Raw genomic sequence first — 20,376 nt, 5'->3', positions numbered from 1 at the left:
AATAATGCGTCACAAGTGACACACTCATGGAATCATAGAAATTTGCAGCAGGGAAGGAGGCCATTTCGGCCCATCGTGTCCGTGCCAGCCGACCAAGAACTATCCAGCCTAATCCCACTTTCCAGCACTTGGTCCGTAGCCCTGTAGGTTACGGCACTTCAAGTGCACAGCCAAGTATTTTTTAAATGTGGCGAGGGTCTCTGCCTCTAACACCCTTTCAGGCAGTGAGTTCCAGACTCCCACCGCCCTCTGGGTGAAATAGTTTCCTTTCAAATCCCCTCTAAACCTCCTACCAATTACTTTAAATCTATACCCCCTGGTTATTGACCCCTCTGCTAAGGGAAACAGGTCCTTCCTATCCACTCTATCCAAGTCCCTCATAATTTTATACGCCTCAATAGGTCTTCCCTCAGCCTTTCCAAAAAAAAAGAAAAAAAAACCCAGTCTTTCCAATCTTTGCCATGCTAGCGTGTTCCAATCCCCATGTTAATCAATGCACAATGCACAGGCTCAGTGTCAGTAAAATGAAGGCTCGAATCAGAATTACTCGCTCCCGCCCCCCCCCACCCCCGCCCCACAGATCTCAGCTCACAGTATATTACGGAAGATATAACCTTGAGTGATCTTTTGGATTATAATCCCATCTCATGTTTCACATTACATTTATAAATCACTTAAGCTTCTTTTGCAGGGTTTATGTTGTCACCTAACCCCCTCAATCAGAACACCGCCATTTAATCTCTCTCTCTCTCTCATTTCCTCTTCATGAACTTTTAACCCCAGGATCATCAGCAGTTGTCAGGAATTATTTGCTTCCCCAACTTGGCTGGGTTATTGTTGTTGTTGATGTTGTTGTTGTTGAAATGATTGGGTTGGTCATAAGAACATAAGAAATAGGAGCATTTGGCACCTTGAGCCTGCTCCGCCATTCAATAAGATCATGGCTGAGCTGATCTTGGCCTCAACTCCAATTCCCTGCCTGCTTCCCATAACCCTTGACTCCCCTATCATTCAAACATCTGTCTATCTCCACCTTAAATACATCAATGATCCAGCATCCACAGCTCTCTGGGGTAGAGAATTCCAAAAATTCACGACCCTGTGAGGGAAGAAATTCCTCCTCATTTCCGTTTTAAATGGGCGACCCCTTATTCTGAAACTGTGCCCCTAGTTCTAGATTATCCACGAGGGGAAACATCCTCTCTTCTTCTACTTTGTCAAGCCTCCTCAGAAACTTATACATTTCAATAAGATCACCTCTCATTCTTCTAAACTCCAATGAGTATAGACCCAACCTGCTCAACCTTCCTTCATAAGACAACCCCTTCATCTCAGGAATCAACCGAGTGAACCTTCTCTGAACTGCCTCCAATGCTAGTATATCTCTCTTTAAATAAGAAGAGCAAAACTGTATGCAGTACTCCAGGTGTGGTCTCAACAATACCCTGTACAGTTTATTGTACCACAAACAGACATTTCTCTCGTAGCTCGTGTTCAGATTCAGCTTCATGTGTCCAAGTCCTTCCTCGTCACGGATGCACGTTTCCAAACCTGTACCTAAACAGATCTCCGTATCTTCTGCGGTTTTGGTTTCTCTTACTATGTCCATGAACTGACTACTAAGCATTTTGATCCCTAGTTTCAACACGCTCCATTAGCTCTGATGAAGTCCAGTCACTATTGTGAAAAAAATGAAAACGTGGATTTACATAGCGCCTTTTATGAGCATCAAATGCCTCAAAGCACTTTACAGCCAATGAAGTACTTTTTGAAGTGTAGTCACTGTTGTAATGTAAGAAACGCGGCAGTCAAATTGCGCACAAGCAAGCTCCCACAAACAGGCAGCCGGGGCCTCAGTTTAACATCTCATCCAAAAGGTGGCACCTCTGACAGTGCAGCACTCCCTCAGCACTGCACTGGAGTGTCAGCCTAGATTTTTTGTGCTCAAGTCTCTGGAGCAGGACTTGAACCCACAACCTTCTGACTCAGAGGCAAGAGAGAGTGCTACCCGCTGAGCCACAACTGATCTACTCAACACTTGTACCAAGTTCAGAGGTTCACTGGGTGTGGTCTACATCTGCTCTTGTATCTTACCTCTTGGTACCAATTGCCTAGTTGCAGTGTGTGCTGAGGTAGCGAGTATCAGCAGGACATGTATTGACTTTAGAGGGGATGCAGCACAAATTACCGTGCTATAAGGGTTAAATTACGAGGAGAGGTTGCACAGACTGGGCTTGTATTCCCTCGAGTGTAGAAGATTAAGGGATGATCTAATTGAAGTGTTAAAGGTAACTAAAGGATACAATAGGGTAGATAAAAATAAATTATTTCCTCTAGTGGGGGGAGTCCAGAACAAGGGGCATAACCTTAAAATTAGACCCAGGCCGTTCAGGGGTGATGTCAGGAAGCACTTCTTCACACAAAGGGCGGTGGGAATCTGGAACTCGCTGCCCCAAAAAGCTGTTGCGGCTGGGGGTCAATTGAAAATATTATGGCTAAGATTGATAGATTTTTGTTGGGTAAGGGTGACGGAACCAAGGCGAGCAGATGGACTTAAGATTCAGATGTCTCAAAGCGCTTTACAGCCAATGAAGTTCTTTTGAAGGGTAGTCATTGTTGTAATTTGGGAAACACAACAGTTAATTTGAGCACAGCAAGCTCCCACAAACAGCAATGTGATAATGACCAGATAATCTGTTTTTTTGATTGAGGAATAATTATCAGTCCCAGGACACCAGGGTGACTCTCCTGCTCTTGTTCGAAATAGTGCTATAGGATCTTTTACATCCACCTGAGAGAGTAGACAGGGCCTCGGTTTAACATCTACCCTGAAAGACAGCCCCTCTGACAGTGCAGCAGTACTGTACTGGGAGTGTCAGCCTAGATTTTTGTGTTCAAGTCTCTGGAGTGGGACTTGAACCCACGACATTCTGACTCAGAGATGCGTGTGCTATCCACCCAGAGGCGAGGGTGTTGCCCAGTGAGCCATGGCTGATGCTGGCGGACTGAAAGAGATCCAATTAAACACCTAAATGGTTATTGGAGATAGATTTCTTCAGTAATTGGCCAGTTGATCCATTGCGCTCTGAATGCTTCGCATAGATCTCTGGATTAAAGACCGCTCGTGGTATCGGAAGTATTTCATGCTGAACAGCAAACACAGAAACTGTCAGCTGAAAAAAGACAGCGTGGTGTGAACTGTCAGATTTTCAACAATTTATGATGCCATTTTGCAGGGAATAGATTGGGAAAAAATCTAATATTTCTGATCACGGGCACGCTAATACACGGTGGGCTTTGCACTCCTGCAAACAGTCACATCTGTCAGATCGTCTTCTGGGAGAAATTAAGACGCCTTTGTATGAAGTGGATAGATGGGGGTTGTAGCAGTGAAATGTAAAAATACTGTGGCAGCTGCTCGAGCGATTCCTGCAACCAGCTGTGGGCCCACAATTTGCTGATGTGGTGAATTCCCTTTGAGCAAAACGTGCTGCGCGCAGATCTGCAACTGTTGTCTGGACGCTCGCGGAGAACATCTTTTCAGGTGTTGCTGAGTAAATGCCCAGAGTCCAGCAAAAACCCTGGGCAAAGGAGGCGGGCCAACGATTCCAGCTGAGACTGTTGCACACCGCCTTCCTTAATGTGTCCCAAAGCTTCTTCCATCTCACGCCTGTGCAAAACAATTGCCAAACTCTCTCTCGAGCGGATGACAAACTTGCATTTATATAGCGCCTTTCACGACCATCAGTCATCACAAACCGCTTTACAGCCAATGAAGTACTTTTGGAGTGTAGTCACTGTTCTAATGTGGCAGCCACTTCGCAGAGCAAGCTCCCACAAACAGCAATATGATAATGACTAGATAATCTGTTTTATTTTGGTTATGTTGATTGAGGGTTAAACATTGGCCCAGGACACCAGGGATAAATCCTCTGCTCTTCTTCAAAATAGTGCCATGGGATCTTTTACATCCACTTCAGAGAGCAGACAAGGCCTCAGTTTAACATCTCAGCTGAAAGACACCACCTCCGACAGTGCAGCACTCCCTCAGTACTGCACTGGGAGTGTCAGCCTTGTTTTATATGCTCAAGTTCCTGGAGTGGGACTTGAACCCACAACTTTCTGACTCAAAGAGATGAGAGAGAGTGCTACCCACCGAGCCACGGCTGAGACCCGATTACAGCAGATTACATCATACGTGGCACAGCTCTCCTGGTTCACAGCCTTAGTCTGTTCCAGTTTGTCAGTCACTTGATTAGGAAGGAAAATTCTCTCCAGTCAGCACAAACACTGCTGAACCTGAAGCTGTTTATTATTTTGACAGTCTAGTTATTTTTTGTTTGTGCATAATTGATTTACCTGCTCAAGAATGCCCATGATGGAAGACAGTAGGCTGCAATGCAGGGAGCACAAAGAAAGAAAGACTTGCATTTATCTCGCGCCTTTCATGACCACCGGATGTCTCAAAGTGCTTTACAGCCAATGAAATACTTTTAGAGTGTAGTCACTGTTGTAATGTAGGACACATGGCAGCCAATTTGTGCACAGCAAGCTCCCACAAACAGCAATGTGATAATGACCAGATAATCAGTTTTTGTTATGTTGATTGATGGAAAAAAATTGGCCCCAGGACACCGGGGAGAACTCCTCTGCTCTTCTTCCAAATAGTGCCAATGGATCTTTTACATCCACCTGAGAGGGCAGATGGGGCCTCGGTTTAACGTCTCATCCAAAAGACAGAACCTCCAACAGTGCGGCAGTACCTGAATACTGCACTGGAGTGTCAGCCTGAATCTATGTACACAAGTCACTGGAGTGGGATGGAGAGAGGGAGAAAGAGAGAGAGAGAGAAAGAGAAGGGTGAAGGAGCAAGAGAGAGGGAAGAGAAACAGAGAGCGAGTGTGTAGTGGGGATGCTGGAAGGGGGAGGACGTTTCTACTGTGAGAAGAGAGAAACAGGGACTTACTAGGGTCACAAACACAGACTCATATCATAAGATAGACTTCTACGATGGAAACCAGTCATTGTTGCATCCTTGTTGCTTTATGGCTGAATAATGTCTTCAGTGTCTCCTCATGGAGGAATCTAGAACTAGGGGGCATAGTTTCAGAATAAGGGGTTGCCCATTTAGAACGGAGATGAGGAGGAATTTCTTCTCTCAGAGGGTCATGAATCTGTGGAATTCTCAGCCTCAGAGAGCTGTGGAGGCTGGGTCATTGAATATATTTAAGGTGGTGATAGACAGATTTTTGAACGATAGGGGAGTCAAGGGATATGGGGAGCGGGCAGGAAATGGAGTTGAGGTAGAAGATCAGTTATGATCTTACTGAATGGCGGAGCAGGCTCGAGGGACCTCATGTCCTACTCCTGCTCCTATTTCTTATGTAAGCACAACGTCAGCCTGTCTTTGATTTTAAAAGTGACATCAGAAGACTTTTCATATATTCATATCAGAATCGTACAGCACAGCAGGAGGCCATTCGGACCATCGTGCCTGTGCCAGCTCTTTGAAAGAGCGATCCAATTAGTCCCACTCACCCCCTGCTCTTTCCCCATCACCTTGAAGATGTTTTTACTTTTCTAGTATATATCCAATTCTCTTTTGAAAGTTACTATTGAATCTGTTCCCACCACCATGTCAGGCAGTGCATTCCAGATCATAGCAACTTGCTGCGTAAAATAAATTCTCCTCTTCTCCCCCTATGGTTCTTTTGCCGATTATCTTCAATTGTGTCCTCTGGTTACCGACCCTCCTGTCACTGGAAATTATTTCTCCTTATTTACTCTATCCAAACCCCTCATAACTTTGAGCATCTCTCTTAAATCTCTTCCTTACCTTCTTTTAAAGGGTCGTGGTTCTTTGAAATTTACTGCCCCAGAGAGCTGTAGAGGCTGCGTCATTAAATATACTTAAGATGGAGAAAGACACATTTTTGAATGATAAGGGAGTGAAGGGTTATGGGGTGCGGGCAGGGAACTGGAGTTGAGGCCAAGATCAGATCAGCCATGATCTTATTGAATGGGGGAGCAGGCTTGAGGGGCCAAATGGCCTACTCCTGCTCCTATTTCTTATGTTCTTATGTTCTGTGATCTTCTGGAATAGAATAGAAAATCTAAATGTCATTTCTTGTGATTTGTTCACTGATGTGGGCCATATTTATTACCCTTTCCTTCTGAGCAGCTCTATAAGCGAACAAGATGATTCGGAGTCAACCACATCGTGTGTCGCTGGAAACGTTCTTCTTCCAGAAGGATATTCATGAGCCAGTTGTGATTTTATTCCACCCACATTCACTGAGTGTGGTTCAGTTAACTCTCCCTGCAGGGAGTTGAACTCACAACCACAGGTTTTCCAGTCTAGTACCATAACCATTGCTGTGTCAAACTGTACAGATGCTCCTGTACTGTTCACAGCAGCAGTATAGTAGACCCTGTGCCAATATTGAGTTGACTTGAATGAGCCCTGTGAACTATCTTGTTTTGATACAGTTTTGTGCAGGGCAATGCAGATCCTTTAAGTCACAAAAAAAAAAGACTTCAGGATGTTGCAAAGCCCTTATCAGCAAATTAGGTGCTTTTTTGGAGTGTAGCAGTCACTGTTGTCCTCAGTTTAACGTCTCATCCGAAAGACGGCGTCTCTGACAGTGCAGCATCCCTCTGTACTACATTGCGGGTGTCAGCCTGAGTTATGTGCTCTAGTTCCTGGAGTGGAGCTTGAACCCACAACCTTCTGACTCGGACATGAGTGTGCTACTCACTGAGAATAGTTGAAATCAAAAAAAGAACTGCTTATCAAAAATATCTCCTCCCTGCTCTGAAGGCTCTGACTCTCACCAGGGGAGGGTGGGGGGAAGGGGGGGGGGCATTTCACTGGTTGTCAGCAGGTCCCGGAACCTTACCCAAGAGGCTTTGCTTCGTGGCTGAGTGTTGACAGGCCAGTTAATCTCGCAGAGTAATGCATCTGAGCCCCAGGCCAGTGGCCACCTGATGCCCGCTCAGGCACTTTCTCCAGACACATTGATTTTGACAGTGCTGGTATTCAGCAAGACCTGGCGGAGGATTGCAGTCCCCGCCCTGCCTCGCTTTCATCTGAGCTGTTTCCCCTCATCAACTGCACAACTCCCCTGGAACAGCTCCATCCACTTGTCATTCTAGTCTCTGCGAGGTGAGTTTGCCCACATAATCTGGGAATTGGAGCTGAAATACTGCCTGCAAGGTTAAAAGCAGCTTAAAGGATAACATCTGAGAGAAATATTGCTTTCGATTTGTCTCAGCTCGAAATAGTCTCATCCCAAGTAGGACACCAAGCGACAATGGTAATTTTTATTTGCAAAGGCTTTTAATAACCAATTAATGCTGTTGTGCATTAAGATTCTTTGCATGTCTTTCCTGATGCGAACTGTCATTTGCACCCAATTTTAATGAAGCAAAAAAAATAAAGTAAAAAGAGGCCTGTACATCTTCGGGGACTTCCGGAGTAATTATATTAATGATATAACTAATTATATTGCACTTTTTTGACAGACAGGTATCTGTCAAGCCCCATCCCCCCGTCCGCACTGCACTTTTTTGACCGACAAGGCCTGCCCCCTGTCAAGCTCCTTCCCCTCCACCCCCTCAGCCTGAATCATTCCATGCGCATGGTACCGAGAAGCAGGACCTGAGGCTCCGACTCTCCCCCCCCCCACCCCCCACCCCCCCCGCCCCCAGCCTGGGGTCGAGAACGAGAGAGAGGTTGGGGTTGTGGGGGGGAGGGGTGGGGAGAGAGGGACTGGGGGGGAAGAGAGAGAGGCTGAGCAGGGAGAGAGAGAGAGAGACTGCGGGGGAGAGAGAGAGGCTGTGGGGTGGGGGGTTGGGGGAGAGAGAGAGGCTGTGGGGGGAGAGAAAGAGGGTTGAGGGGAGAGAGAGAGAGAGAGACTGGGGGAGAGAGAGAGAAACATAGAAAATAGGTGCAGGAGTAGGCCATTCTGCCCTTCGTGCCTGCACCACCATTCAATAAGATCATGGCTGATCATTCACCTCAGTACCCCTTTCCTGCTTTCTCTCCATACCCCTTGATCCCTTCAGCCGTAAGGGCCATATCTAACTCCCTCTTGAATATATCTAACAAACTGGCATCAACAACTCTCTGCGGTAGAGAATTTCACAGGTTAACAACTCTCTGAGTGAAGAAGTTTCTCCTCATCTCGGTCCTAAATGGCTTACCCTTTATCCTTAGACTGTGACCCCTGGTTCTGGACTTTCCCAACATTGGGAACATTCTTCCTGCATCTAACCTGTCCAATCCCGTCAGAATTTTGTATGTTTCTATGAGATCCCCTCTCATTCTTCTAAACTCCAGTGAATACAGACTGGGGGGGAGAGAGAGAGGCTGAGGGAGAGAGAGAGATAGGCTGGGAGAGAGAGAGTCTGGATGGGGGGGAGAGAGAAAGAGGCTGGGGAGAGAGAGAGAGAGAGAGAGAGAGAGACTGGGGGAGAGAGAGAGAGAGAGACGGGGTAAGAGTAAGGCTGGGGGGGAGGGGGGAGAGTGAGAGGCTGAGGGGGGTGAGAAAGGTAGGGAGAGAGAGAAAGAGACATGGGTGGGGTGGAGGGAGGGGAAGACGGGTCACGTTCTTCCAACCCCCTACAAGGGACATAATTGGAGTGGATGATATCCAGAAGTCACGACACTGTCACTATTCACTTCATACCCAATAAACCTGTTAACAATCCGTATACAATGCCCCATCTATGGGGGTGAGGGGGTGGAGTAGGGTGGTAGGAGGATGCACTTGGACTGTGGTAAGGCACTTCGGCTGGGGGAGGCATTCACTTGGACTGGGGTAAGGCACTTCGGCTGGGGGAGGCATGCACTTGGACTGAGGTACAGGACTTTGGCTGGCCCTTGCTGTCCTCTGGGGAGCTCTGTCCTCTGTCACTTCAGGAAGTCAAAGTGGATCGAGTTACAATTTGCAGTGAAACCTTGGGATGGGTGGTTCTAGTGACACATTCCTGTGAAACTTCAGGATGTGACTTATTCTCCAAGGGAACCAATCATAGACAAAGGTTGGAGCATGGTAGCCATTTTTGTAGTACAAATAAGCACATCCTTATATTAATGTTTGGCTCAGTGGGCAGCATTCATGCCCCTAGGTCAGAAGGTCAAGGGTTCAAGTCCCATTCATAGCACGGAAACCAGGCTGACACACCCAGCGCAGTACTGAGGGAGTGCTGCACTGTCGGAGGAGCCATCTTTTACATGAGACATTAAACTGAGTCCCCGTCTGCTCTCTCAGGTGGACGTAAAAGATCCCATGGCACTATTTTGAAAAAAGAGCAGGGGAGCTAATATAACCCTGCTATTTAAGAAAGGAGGGAGAGAGAAAATAGGGAACTACAGACTAGTTAGCCTGACATCAGTCGTAAGGAAAATGCTAGAATCCATTATTAAGAACGTGGTAACAGGGCACTTAGAAAATAATAATAGTGTTGGGCAGAGTCAACACAGATTTATGAAAGGGAAATCATGTTTGACAAATCTGTTAGAGTTTTTTGAGGTTGTAACCAGTAGCATAGATAAGGGGGAACCAGTGGATGTGGTGTATTTGGATTTTTCAGCAGGCATTCCATAAGGTGCCACATAAGAGATTATTAAACAAAATTAGGGCTCAAGGGATTGGGGATAATATACTAGCATGTATTGTGGATTGGTTAATGAACAGAAAACAGAGAACGTTAGTTGTGAGGAGGATGCAAAGAGGCTTCAAAGGGATATAGACAGGCTAAATGAATGGGCAAGAACATGGCAAATGGAATATAATGTGGAGAAATGTGAAGTTATCCACTTCGGTAGGAAAAATAGAAAAGCAGAGTATTTTGAAATGGTGAGAGATCGGGAAATGTTGGTGTTCAGGGGGACTTGGGTGTCCTTGTACACGAATCACTGAAAGTTAATATACAAGTACAGCAAGCAATTAAGAAAGCAAATGGTATGTTGGCCTTTATTACAAGAGGATTTGATTATAAGAGTAAAGACATCTTATTGGAATTGCATAGAGCCCTGGTGAGACCGCACCTGGAGTATTGTGCACAGTTTTAGTCTCCTTACCTAAGGAATGATATACTTTCCATAGAGGGAGTAACAAAGGTTCACCAGACTGATTCCTGGGATGGGAGGATTGTCCTATAAGGGGAGATTGAGTAGACTTACAGGGCTTGACAGGTAGATGCAAGGAGAATGTTTCCTCTGGCTGAGGAGTCCAGAACTAGAGACTCTCAGTCTCGCGGATGCACCGCAGTGACTCCAGCCACCGCTCAAGCTCCGAAACGCGAATCTCGAGTTGCTGCAGCTGGAGACACCTCCTGTACACATGGCCGTCCAGGCTGCACGAAGTGTCTACGACTTGCCACATGTGCACTCCACGGGACTGAGCTGCCCTGCCATGCCTCTAGTTAATAGACTTGGAACTATCGAGCAGAAATAAACTCTAAAACTTAGCAAAACACACCCAGCAGCAACACAGAAATCAGCTGATTTATTTAATGATTTTTTTTTAGTTTAGAAATATCACTTATCTATGTTTACTTTATAAAATTGACTTTAATCTTCCCCCTCTTCTCAAATTCCCAAATAAACCGCTCTGCTTAAGTCCACTCCATTTAAGACCGCTCTGAGCAGAACACTCTCCTCATAGGACAACCCTCTCATCCCAGTCGATTGTGCTTTCAAAACTTGGAGTGGGACGCAAACCCACAGGCTTCTGAGTCAGCAGCAAGAGTGCTACCAACTGAGCCAAGGTGACACTTTAAACCGAGTATGCAAATATAAGCATATCACCATGAAAAGTAAGTGTAAGATAAAGGAGCATACTCCAGAATAGAATTTAAAAAGACTATCTAACTGTAGGAAGCCTGCAGGAATAAGGGAGTAGGATTGCTAATATAGGTTAAAGGGGATGTTAGAATTGTGAAGAGGACTCCAGAGATAAGACGAGCTGAAGCTGCAAAAGCACAAAATTAAAATGTTCCTCCTGTGTCATAACAGTAGAAAGGATGTTGGAGAAGAAGTTAGCAGATAAAAGTGGCAGTCAAGTTGAAGATAAGACAGTTGAAATATTAAATTAATATTTTCCTGAAGTATTCATGAAGGAGGATGATAGTAACTTGCCATCCATTTCCTGCATTAGACATCGTATCCTGGAGGATTTTGAAGTCAATGTGGCAGAGGTGTGTGACAATCTAGGGGAACTTAAGGCCAACCCAATTACAGCTCATACATACCTTAATTAGATAAGGAGGATACTTTGGAACCTCTGCTTATTATTAGAGGGATTGATAAGCCTGGGGAAATACTTCAGGACTCAAAAGGATCACAATTGTGATCCAGGCAACTCTTAAGTTCATTTGCCTCAGTTCACGAACAGGTAAGACCTCTTCACAATACGATCCTATTCTGGGGATCAGCCTGGAAGAGCAAATAATCTAGGCTTACACTTCAGCACGATACACTGCTGGAGTTGAGTTCTTTCAGGTAAGATGGTAAACTGAGGTCACGTCTAGCGAATCGACCTTAGTCGTCTCACTGGGAGAACGTTTACATCCATCCCATCGGGAATGAAGAAAGACATCCCAAAGCACTTTAGAGTTAATGAATTACATTTGGAAGTGTAGTCACTGTTGTAATGTAAGAAACACAGCAGCTAATTTGCACACAGCAAGCTCCCACAAACAGCAATGTGATAATGGCCAGATAATCTGTTTTTGTTATTTTGATTGAGGGATAAATATTGGCCAGGACACCGGGGATAACTTCCCTGCTTTTCTTCAAAAGAGTGCCACAGGATCTTTTATGTCCACCTGGGAGAGCAGACAGGGCCTCGATTTAACATCTCACCCGAAAGACAGCACCTCTGACATTGCAGCACGACCTCAGTATTGTACTGGGAGCATCAGCCTAGATCTTTGTTCTCAAGAGTCTGCAGTGGGAATTGAACTCACAACTTTTGAAGATTCAGAACTGAAGGTGCTACCAGCTGAGCCACAGCTGACACTGTGAAGGGTGCTGTATAAATGGAAGTTCTTGCTTTCTCTTGTTTTAGAATCAGGAAAGCTCTTGGATTCTTGTAAAAAAAAACAACCGATTTACTCTTGTCCTTCAGGGAAAGAAGAGAACTGCCATCCCCTAATTTGACTTGCATGTGATTCTCGTGCCACACTACCAGGTTGACCCTTGATGTCCTCGTGGCAACTAAGGGCGATGAGCAACAAATACTGCCACGCCAATGTTGGTCACATCCCAAGAATCTTCGTCCTCGCTTGGATATTCTAATAGTGAGCGCCATCTAGTGGACTACTGATGTACTGCAACTACTGTTGTAAATAATAAAGGATCATGTGGCAAGGTCACATGAAGACAGTTTCTGTTAAGAGCCATCTTGTGTGTGTAGTGTGCTTCTTAGTGATGTTGTAAGGATATATCACATTGGTGACGAGGATAGGATTTCTGGATTCCCTGGCTGAAATTTTTATTGGTATATATTCCTGCCTACCAACGGAGAGGCTTTGAGGGGTTCTTTGTTTTGCAGAACAGCTAAAAAAAAATCTCGTGTGTGTGTGTGTGTGTGTGAGCTTCTTAGTGATGTCGTAAGAATATATCACAGATATCACATCGACAGTTCCCAGCCTCAGGCAGTTGGAGCTCTTCAAAATATATTTCAACCACGCGTCACCAATTTCATCCATTAACCCCTTGAGGTTTCCTGGGACTTACACCGACTGGCCCACAAATTTGGTGGACATTTTTACCCTTTAGTTGTCCAAAATTTGCACCATCCCTAGTTTGCTCAATATAAAAGTCACCGAATTTAATTTCTCTTCGGAAGAACTAATTTGTGCGATTCAGTGGAAAAGCAGCATCATGCTGTAATGATCTCAGAAGATACCCCCCTAGCCCGGAGCTTAATTGCGATGGTCTGATTGAGAGTTCCTGGATGGAACAAGGATTAATTTGGCCCCTTGCAGCTCACTCCATCTGACCCAGGCTGTTATTAGATTCCACCCGAGCGTAGTAATGGAGCTACATCGCCAGCGAGTAATTTAAGAGACTCCTCATCGCAATTGGAAGGAGATGTCTCAATATAAACTGATTACGTTTAAAGTCTACCAGATGCTTACAGGGACTGTCAAATGAGAATGATAGTGTGCCTTGTAAATCCAAATTGCTGTAACTCCTGCGGTGTGACACCACTTTTATAGTGTATCGGTCCCACTTACTCTGGTGAATATAGAATAGCTTGCATTTTTAGTTTTTTAATTTCATACGCACAGCATGATGCAAAACACAGGGGTTTCATTTGGAAAACGAACTTCATTGCCAGTTCTCTGTGTTTTCTTTTTGTGCGCGGCATAAATTGGTCAGGGAATCGCTAGGAGCAACCTATGTGCTATAATGTCGCGGTGACTAGGACTGCAGAACGAAGGCAATTCTGCTGGTTTTCTAGATCTGCGTCGTTTCATACCAGAGTAGAGATGTGATACAAATCCCATAATTCCCTTCCTGGCATTGTGTTGCTCAGGAATCTCCAAATCCAATGTCCGACACTCTCTTCCTCCTCCGGGTGTTGAAATCAAGTCAGCGTGGCTCAGTGGGGAGCACTTTGTCCTCTCAGTCAAGAGGTTACGTAAGAACATAAGAATGAGGAGCAGGAGTAGGCCATTCGGTCCCTTGAGCCTGCTCCAGCATTCAATAAGATCATGGCTGATCTTCTACCTCAACTCCACTGGCCTGCACTATCCCCATATCCCTTGATTCCCTTAATATCCAAAAATCTATCAATCTCTGTCTTGAATATACTCAACGACTGAGCTGCCACAGCTCCCTGGGGTAGAGAATTTGAAAGATTCACCACCCTCTGAGCGAAGAAATTTCTCCTCATTTCAGTCCTAAATGGCCGATCCCTTATTCTGAGACTGTGACCCCTGGTTCTAGATTCCCAGCCAAGGGAAACATCCAAGGCTGACACTCCAGTGCAGTGCAGACACTCCATTCCCTAGCCACTGACTCCCTCCATCTCCCCAACATCTATCTGAGGCTGAACCAGATGGTTCGCAACCTTGGCGTCATATTTGCCCCTGAAATTAGCTTTCGACCATATTTCCACAGCATAACTAAGACCGCCTATCTCCACATCCGTAACATCACCCATTTCCGTCCTTGCCTCAGCTCATCTGCTGCTGAAACCCTCATCCATGCCTTTGTTACCTCTAGACTTGACTATTCCAAAGCACTCCTGGCTGGCCTCCCACATTCTACTGTATATAAACTAGAGATGATCCAAAACTCAGCTGCCCGTGTCCTAACTCGCACCAAGTCCCGCTCACCATCACCCTTGTGCTCGCTGACCTACATTGGTGAAGCAACGCCTCGATTTCAAAATTCTCATTTTTATTTTCAAATCCCTCTATGGCCTCACCCCTTCCTATCTCTGTAATCTCCTCCAGCCCCACAACCCCCTGAGATGTCGGCGCTCCTCTAATTCTGCCCCTCTTGAGCATCCCTGATTATAATTGCTCTACCATTGGTGGCCGTGCCTTCTGTTGCTTGGGCCCCCTACCAGGAACTCCCTCCGTAAACCTCTCCGCCTCTCCTTTCTTCAAGATGCTCTTTAAAACACACCTCTTTGACCCCTGCGCTAATTTCTGCTTATGCGGCTCGGTGTGAAATTGTTTAATCTCATAATACTCCTGTGCAGCGCCTTGGGACGTTTCACTATGTTGAAGGTGCTATATAAATAAAAGTTGTTGTTGTTGGAGTGCTGAGGGAACGCTGCACTGTCGGAGCTGCCTTTAAACTGAGGCTCCATCTGCCCTCTCAGGTGGACGTAAAAGATCCCATGGCACTATTTCGAAGAAGAGCAGGGGAGTTATCCCCGGTGTCCTGGGCCAATATTTATCCCTCAGTTAACATCACTAAAACAGATTATCTGGTCATTATCACATTGCTGTTTGTGGGAGCTTATTGTGCGCAAATTAGCTGTTGCGTTTCCTACATTACAGCAATGACTACACTTAAAAAAAAACAACTTCATTAGCTGTAAAGAGTTTCAGGAGATCCGCTGGCCATGAATGGTGCTATAAAAATGCAAGTCTTTCTTTCTTCTCTCAGGTTTCGGTGAAGCCCCTTGGGTAGTATTTCTATGTTCTAAGGTGCTATATATATGCAAGATGTTGTGGCAGCATAAATAGCAAAAGAAACGGGAGTTGAGACGAATTGTTTTCATGTAGAGGGTTATTAGAATATGGAATGTTTTACCAAGAGTGGCTAGGAAAACTGAGTTAATCAACGTATTTAGAGAAGGATACGAAGAAAAGTATTAATGGGTATAGGGAAAGAGGAGAGGGATGGGATGAGAGTAGAATAGGCACTGGAGAAGGTGTAAGGCACTTGTTAAGCTGCAAGAAAGATTTCCCAGGTGGATATCAGAACTGCGAGGTTACAACTATCAGGAAAGACTGAACAGGCTGGGGCTCCTGTCTCTGGAGAAGAGAAGGCTGAGGGGAGACCTGATAGAGATCTTTAAAATTATGGAAGGGTTTGATAGGGGAGGTGTAGAGAAGATGTTTCCACTTGTGAGGGAGACCAGAACTAGGGCTCATCAATATGAGATAGTCACTAATAAATCCAATAAGTAATTCAAGAGAAACGTCTTTACCCAGAGAGTGGTGGTGTAAATGTGGAACTCGTTAGCACAGGGAGTAGTTGAGGTGAATAGCATAAATGCATTTAAGGGGAAGCTAGATAAGCATGAATGTGAAAGGAATAGAAGGATATGCTGATAGGGTGAGATGAAGTAGGATGGGAGGGGGCTCAGGTGGAACATAAACACCGGCACGGACCCGCTGGGCCCAAAGGCCTGTTTCTGTGCCCTAAACTTGATGTCATTCTTTTCAATAAGTGGCTCCAAAGTAGAACTAGCAGATGCATGATGGGATGGATAGTCACCTCCGATTCTAAAGTCTCCTTGATTTTGCTTTGTGTTTGCTTACTTTATTTATTTGTTCACGGGATGTGGGCGTCACTGGAAAGCCATCATTTATTGCCCATCCGTAATTGCTCTTGAGAAGGTGGTGGTGAGCCACCTAATTTCAGTCCATGTGGTGAAGGTATACTTCATTTGTAACGGTTTGGTGCAACTGAGTGGTTTGCTAGGCCATTTCAGAGGGAAGTTAAAAGTCAACCACATTGCTGTGGGTCTGGAGGCACATATAGGCCCAGACTGGGTAAGGATGGCAGATTTCCTTCCCTTAAGGACATTAGTGAACCAGATGGGTTTTTAACAACAATCTGGTCTCATGGTCACATTACTGTGACACTAGCTTTTTATTCCAGATATTTAATGAACAGCATTTAAATTCCCTATCTGCCTGATTGGTCACGTCTGTGGATCATTATTCCAGGGCTCTGGATTACCAGTCCAGGAACATAACCACTATGCCACTGTACCATTTTGTACATTTTCTGCAACCTTGTTCATGGGCAGCACATTAATTTTTCTTCTTCTTTGCTTTTTCAGGGTGACAGTGTTTTGACTGTGATCAAGGCGAAAGCTCAGTGGCCTGCCTGGCAACCTCTCAATGTGTAAGTTTGGAATTCCATCAGAGCCATTTTGGAAAAAAAAATTGCAACACAATATTATCTTGACCCATGACTGGATGACCCATGACCCACGGGGCTGGATTACTGGCTTTGATGATTTAGGGGCGGTAATGACGGTGGGGCAGTAAAGTTAGCACCCGGGAACAGTTTGCGCCTCAGTAAGTAACATTGGGTAGTGGGGCCCTGAGTCAGAGGGCGCAGCACTAAGGGAGGTGTTGTATACCTCTTTTGGGGCACTAGGATGGGAAACTCCCAAGCTAAAGAGCTGGATCGGGAGCACTCCAAGAGACGCTTGGCGGGGGAGGGTGAGGGGGGGTAATAAACGGAATAAAAGCCACAAAGCATTCCTAAAACATTGCCCCTGCCACCACAGCACAAATCTCAAAAAAAATGAAAAGAAAAAACAATCACACTTACCTTAGGAGTCCATTACTTACCTCTCCGCTGTCGGTATCATTGGACCGATTTCTCAGGCGGTCACTTCGGGGGCACTGTGGGGCAGACGGGTCCAAACTCGCACTAGTGTCGCAACCAGGGGAGTTGAACACCGGGCGCAGCTCTTCCGGGCAGTGCTGCTCCGCACCGCCACAAAATCGGACCCAAGGATCGCTGCAGGGTGCTGGAGGCTGACCACCCGGCCAGAATACCTCACTGCCGACATTGTCGCCGCTCTGGGGTGGAAAAACAGAGCAGAGAGCAGCCGAAAATCTGCCCCTAGAGATTTACAAACCAAAAAAAATCTTTTCTTGCAGATTTCTCAATGCTGTACCTTTGGAGAAAATCAATAGCAGCCTGCAAAAGCGAATTGGATAAATAGTTGAAGGAGTAAAAAGTTCAGGGATATGGGGAAAGAGCGGGGGAATGGGACTGACTGGATTGCTGTTCGAAAGAGCCGGCGTGGACTCGATGGGCCGAATAGCCTCCTTCTGTGCTATATTAATCTGTGTTTCTGTGATTCTACATGAAATGTTGGGTTCTTTTGTGTGTGAATAATGCACAGATGGTTGTCTCACAATAAACGTTCGGCTCAATCATTTGAGGGTCAGGGTGAATATAGTTGAAGGAAAGTAAATAATAAAAGGTTTTTATTTATTCTTTTTCATTGATTCCTGGGATGTGGGCGTCGCTGGCAAGGCCAGCATTTATTGCCCATCCCTAATTGCCTTTAAGAAGGTGAAGCTTCCTTCAGCAAGGAATAGAATAAGGAAATATTCTATGTGTTTGCCTCGTTTCTTTTATCGTACTTTGTAATGGCTCACTGTAATAAACTTCATCGAGAATAATTATCGCAATTGTTAACCCTTACTGTGCTGACCAGTTAGGGGATGGGAAGCTAGAGTTACCTGAGATACTGGGACTGTTTCCACTGGAGCAGCGAAGGCCACAATGAAATTTAATACAGTTTCTTTTGAAATAATGAAGCGTTGTAACAGGGTGAAGAGAGAAAAAAGCAATTTCCTCTGGTTTGGGCAAACTGTGACGGGGGGCAACAGTCTAATATTCTCGCCAGGAGAGTGAGGACAGAGGTTGAGAAAATTTGTCTTTACACAGAGAGTTGTTGGACCATGGAATGCTTTGCCGAAGAGTGTGGTCGAGGCAGAGACCTTTGCGTCTTTTGAGGAAAAAAATGGATAATTGTCTGCATCAGAGCAAGGTACAGAGGGGCCAAAATTGCCCACTGACCAAAAAGTGATGCAGTCACCATTGGGTCTGTTTTTTCTCCGCCCCAAATCCATGGAGCAGAGAGTTGACCGCTATACACCACTCTCTTTATTTCGGTCGGGGCGGCTGTGGGGCGGAAGTGCCCTTGTAGCACCGCGGCTGCTGCTCAGAGTCATCAGCGCCAGGCTGATGCATCACAACGTCCTTTCCCTTCAGTTAAAGGGGAGGGCCGCTGCGAACTCTGCAGCAACCTTAGTGGCGTCCACTGGGCCACCAGGGAGGGTTTCGGCTGGGCCAGAGGTCCGGCACCCAAGATGGGGTACCCAGGCTGCCTGTTGGCGGCCCGGCCGAACCCGTGGGCGTAATTGTTGGCCGACAATTTAAATAACATGGCAGCCGCGGCAGAGGGCCCTCCCCTTTAAGGGCGGACGTGCCACCCTCCCACAAGCTGCTTCCCGTCCAGGGAAAGCTGTTGGGGGCACCGAGCGGCGATGGCTCCGCTCCCGCGGGGCAATTTCCCACGGAGCAATTTCCCGCAGGGCAATTTCCCGCAGGGCAATTTCCCACGGAGCAATTTCCCACGAGGCAATTACCCACGCGGGCTGAAAAGGGGGTCACCGCCAGTCGGAAGGGGGTCGGTGCATGCCCAAAGGGGCGGCCACACGGGTAGCGCGGAAACCCGTTCACGCCGTTCCCGGCCCAGGGACAATTTAGGACGGGTCAGTCCATCTGTCTGTCCCCGGTTAGTAAGGCCTCTCCTCACCATTACCGCCATTTAGAGGGCTGGATCAGACATGAAGAGCCGAATGGCCTCCTTCTGTGGTTTTATGGATAGTCCTCCTTCCTTCGGTTGACCAGTTGGAGATAACAGTAATATTGCAGTGACGAGGTTAACTGGAAAAAAAATTTAAGACTTTGATGTTTGACACCAGAAATCCTACTTTTATTTGTCGTTAAGAAAGATGGCCTTGAAGTTGCCCTGTTGGATATTGGGGCAGAAATGCTTTGCCGCACCTGAAAGAAGAAAGAAAGGCTTGCATTTCTCTAGCACCTTTCACAACAACTGGATTACTCAAAGCACTTTACGGCAAATGAAGTACTTTTTGAAGTGTAGTTACTGTTGTAATGTGGGAAACGCGGCAGCCAATTTGTGCACAGCAAGCTCCCACAACCAGCAATGTGATAATGATCAGAAAATCTGTTTTAATGATGTTGAATAAGGGATAAATATTGGCCAGAACACCGGGGAAAACTCCCCTGCTCTTCTTCGAAATAGTGCCATGGGATCTTTAACATCCACCTGAGAGGACAGACAGGGCCTCGGTTTAACATTTTATCTGAAAGACGGTACCTCCGACAGTGCAGCACTCCCTCAACACTGCACTGGGAGTGTAAGTCTGGATTTATGAGCTCAAGTATCTGGCGAGTGGGTCAATAACCAGAGGTCATGAATTCAAAATCATTGGAAAAAGATCCAGAGGGGAGTTGATTAGAAAACTTTTCACTCAGAAAGTTGTGGGGGTTCTGAAATACTCTACCTGGAAAAGGTGGTAGAAGCTGATTCCATAAATAATGTTTAAAGGGAGATGGACAGGTACTTGAGGATGGGAAAAGTACAAGGTTGTGGAGAAAAAATAAAGTAAGGGGTATTGGATGCATAGGAGGCTGGAATCAGAGGGACAAAGAAATGTTGGGGTGAGGGAAGAGGTTGCAGAGATGGAGAGGGGCAAGATCATGGAGACCTTTGAAGGGCTGGATTTTAGCCTTTTCTGATTTCGGGACGAGACGGGGCGGGAAAGTTACCGGTTGGGAATAGTTTGCGCTTTGGTAAGGAAGTTTCAGCTTCTGGGCCTTGCTTTGGGGGAGCAGCGGTAAGGGAGGCGTTGTACACTTTTCATGGTGCAAGGATGGAAAACTTGCGAACGAAAGTGCCGGGCCATGTGCGGTCCGAGAGGGAGGGGGGGGGAAACCTTAAAAAAAAACTTAAAAATATTCTAAAACCATTGCCCATGCTGCCACAACACAAATCGCTAAAAAAAACTCACGCCGCCTTTCACGCCGCTCCGGGTCAAAACCTGGAG

The 20,376-nt window shown here is 46.0% G+C and overlaps 1 protein-coding gene across 1 annotated transcript in view; it reads left to right on the top strand.

The window, feature by feature from the left end:
- LOC139279635 (spondin-1-like) overlaps positions 1–20,376 on the top strand; it is a 425,839-nt gene that overhangs the window by 308,039 nt on the left and 97,424 nt on the right. The window contains exon 6 of the mRNA XM_070898744.1: positions 16,551–16,615. Coding sequence (XP_070754845.1) covers positions 16,551–16,615 — 65 coding nt within the window. The remainder of the gene's footprint in view (positions 1–16,550; positions 16,616–20,376) is intronic.

Source organism: Pristiophorus japonicus, chromosome 14 (genome assembly GCF_044704955.1).
Source record: "Pristiophorus japonicus isolate sPriJap1 chromosome 14, sPriJap1.hap1, whole genome shotgun sequence".
Taxonomy (NCBI): domain Eukaryota; kingdom Metazoa; phylum Chordata; class Chondrichthyes; family Pristiophoridae; genus Pristiophorus; species Pristiophorus japonicus.
This window is presented reverse-complemented; position numbering and strand designations above follow the sequence as displayed.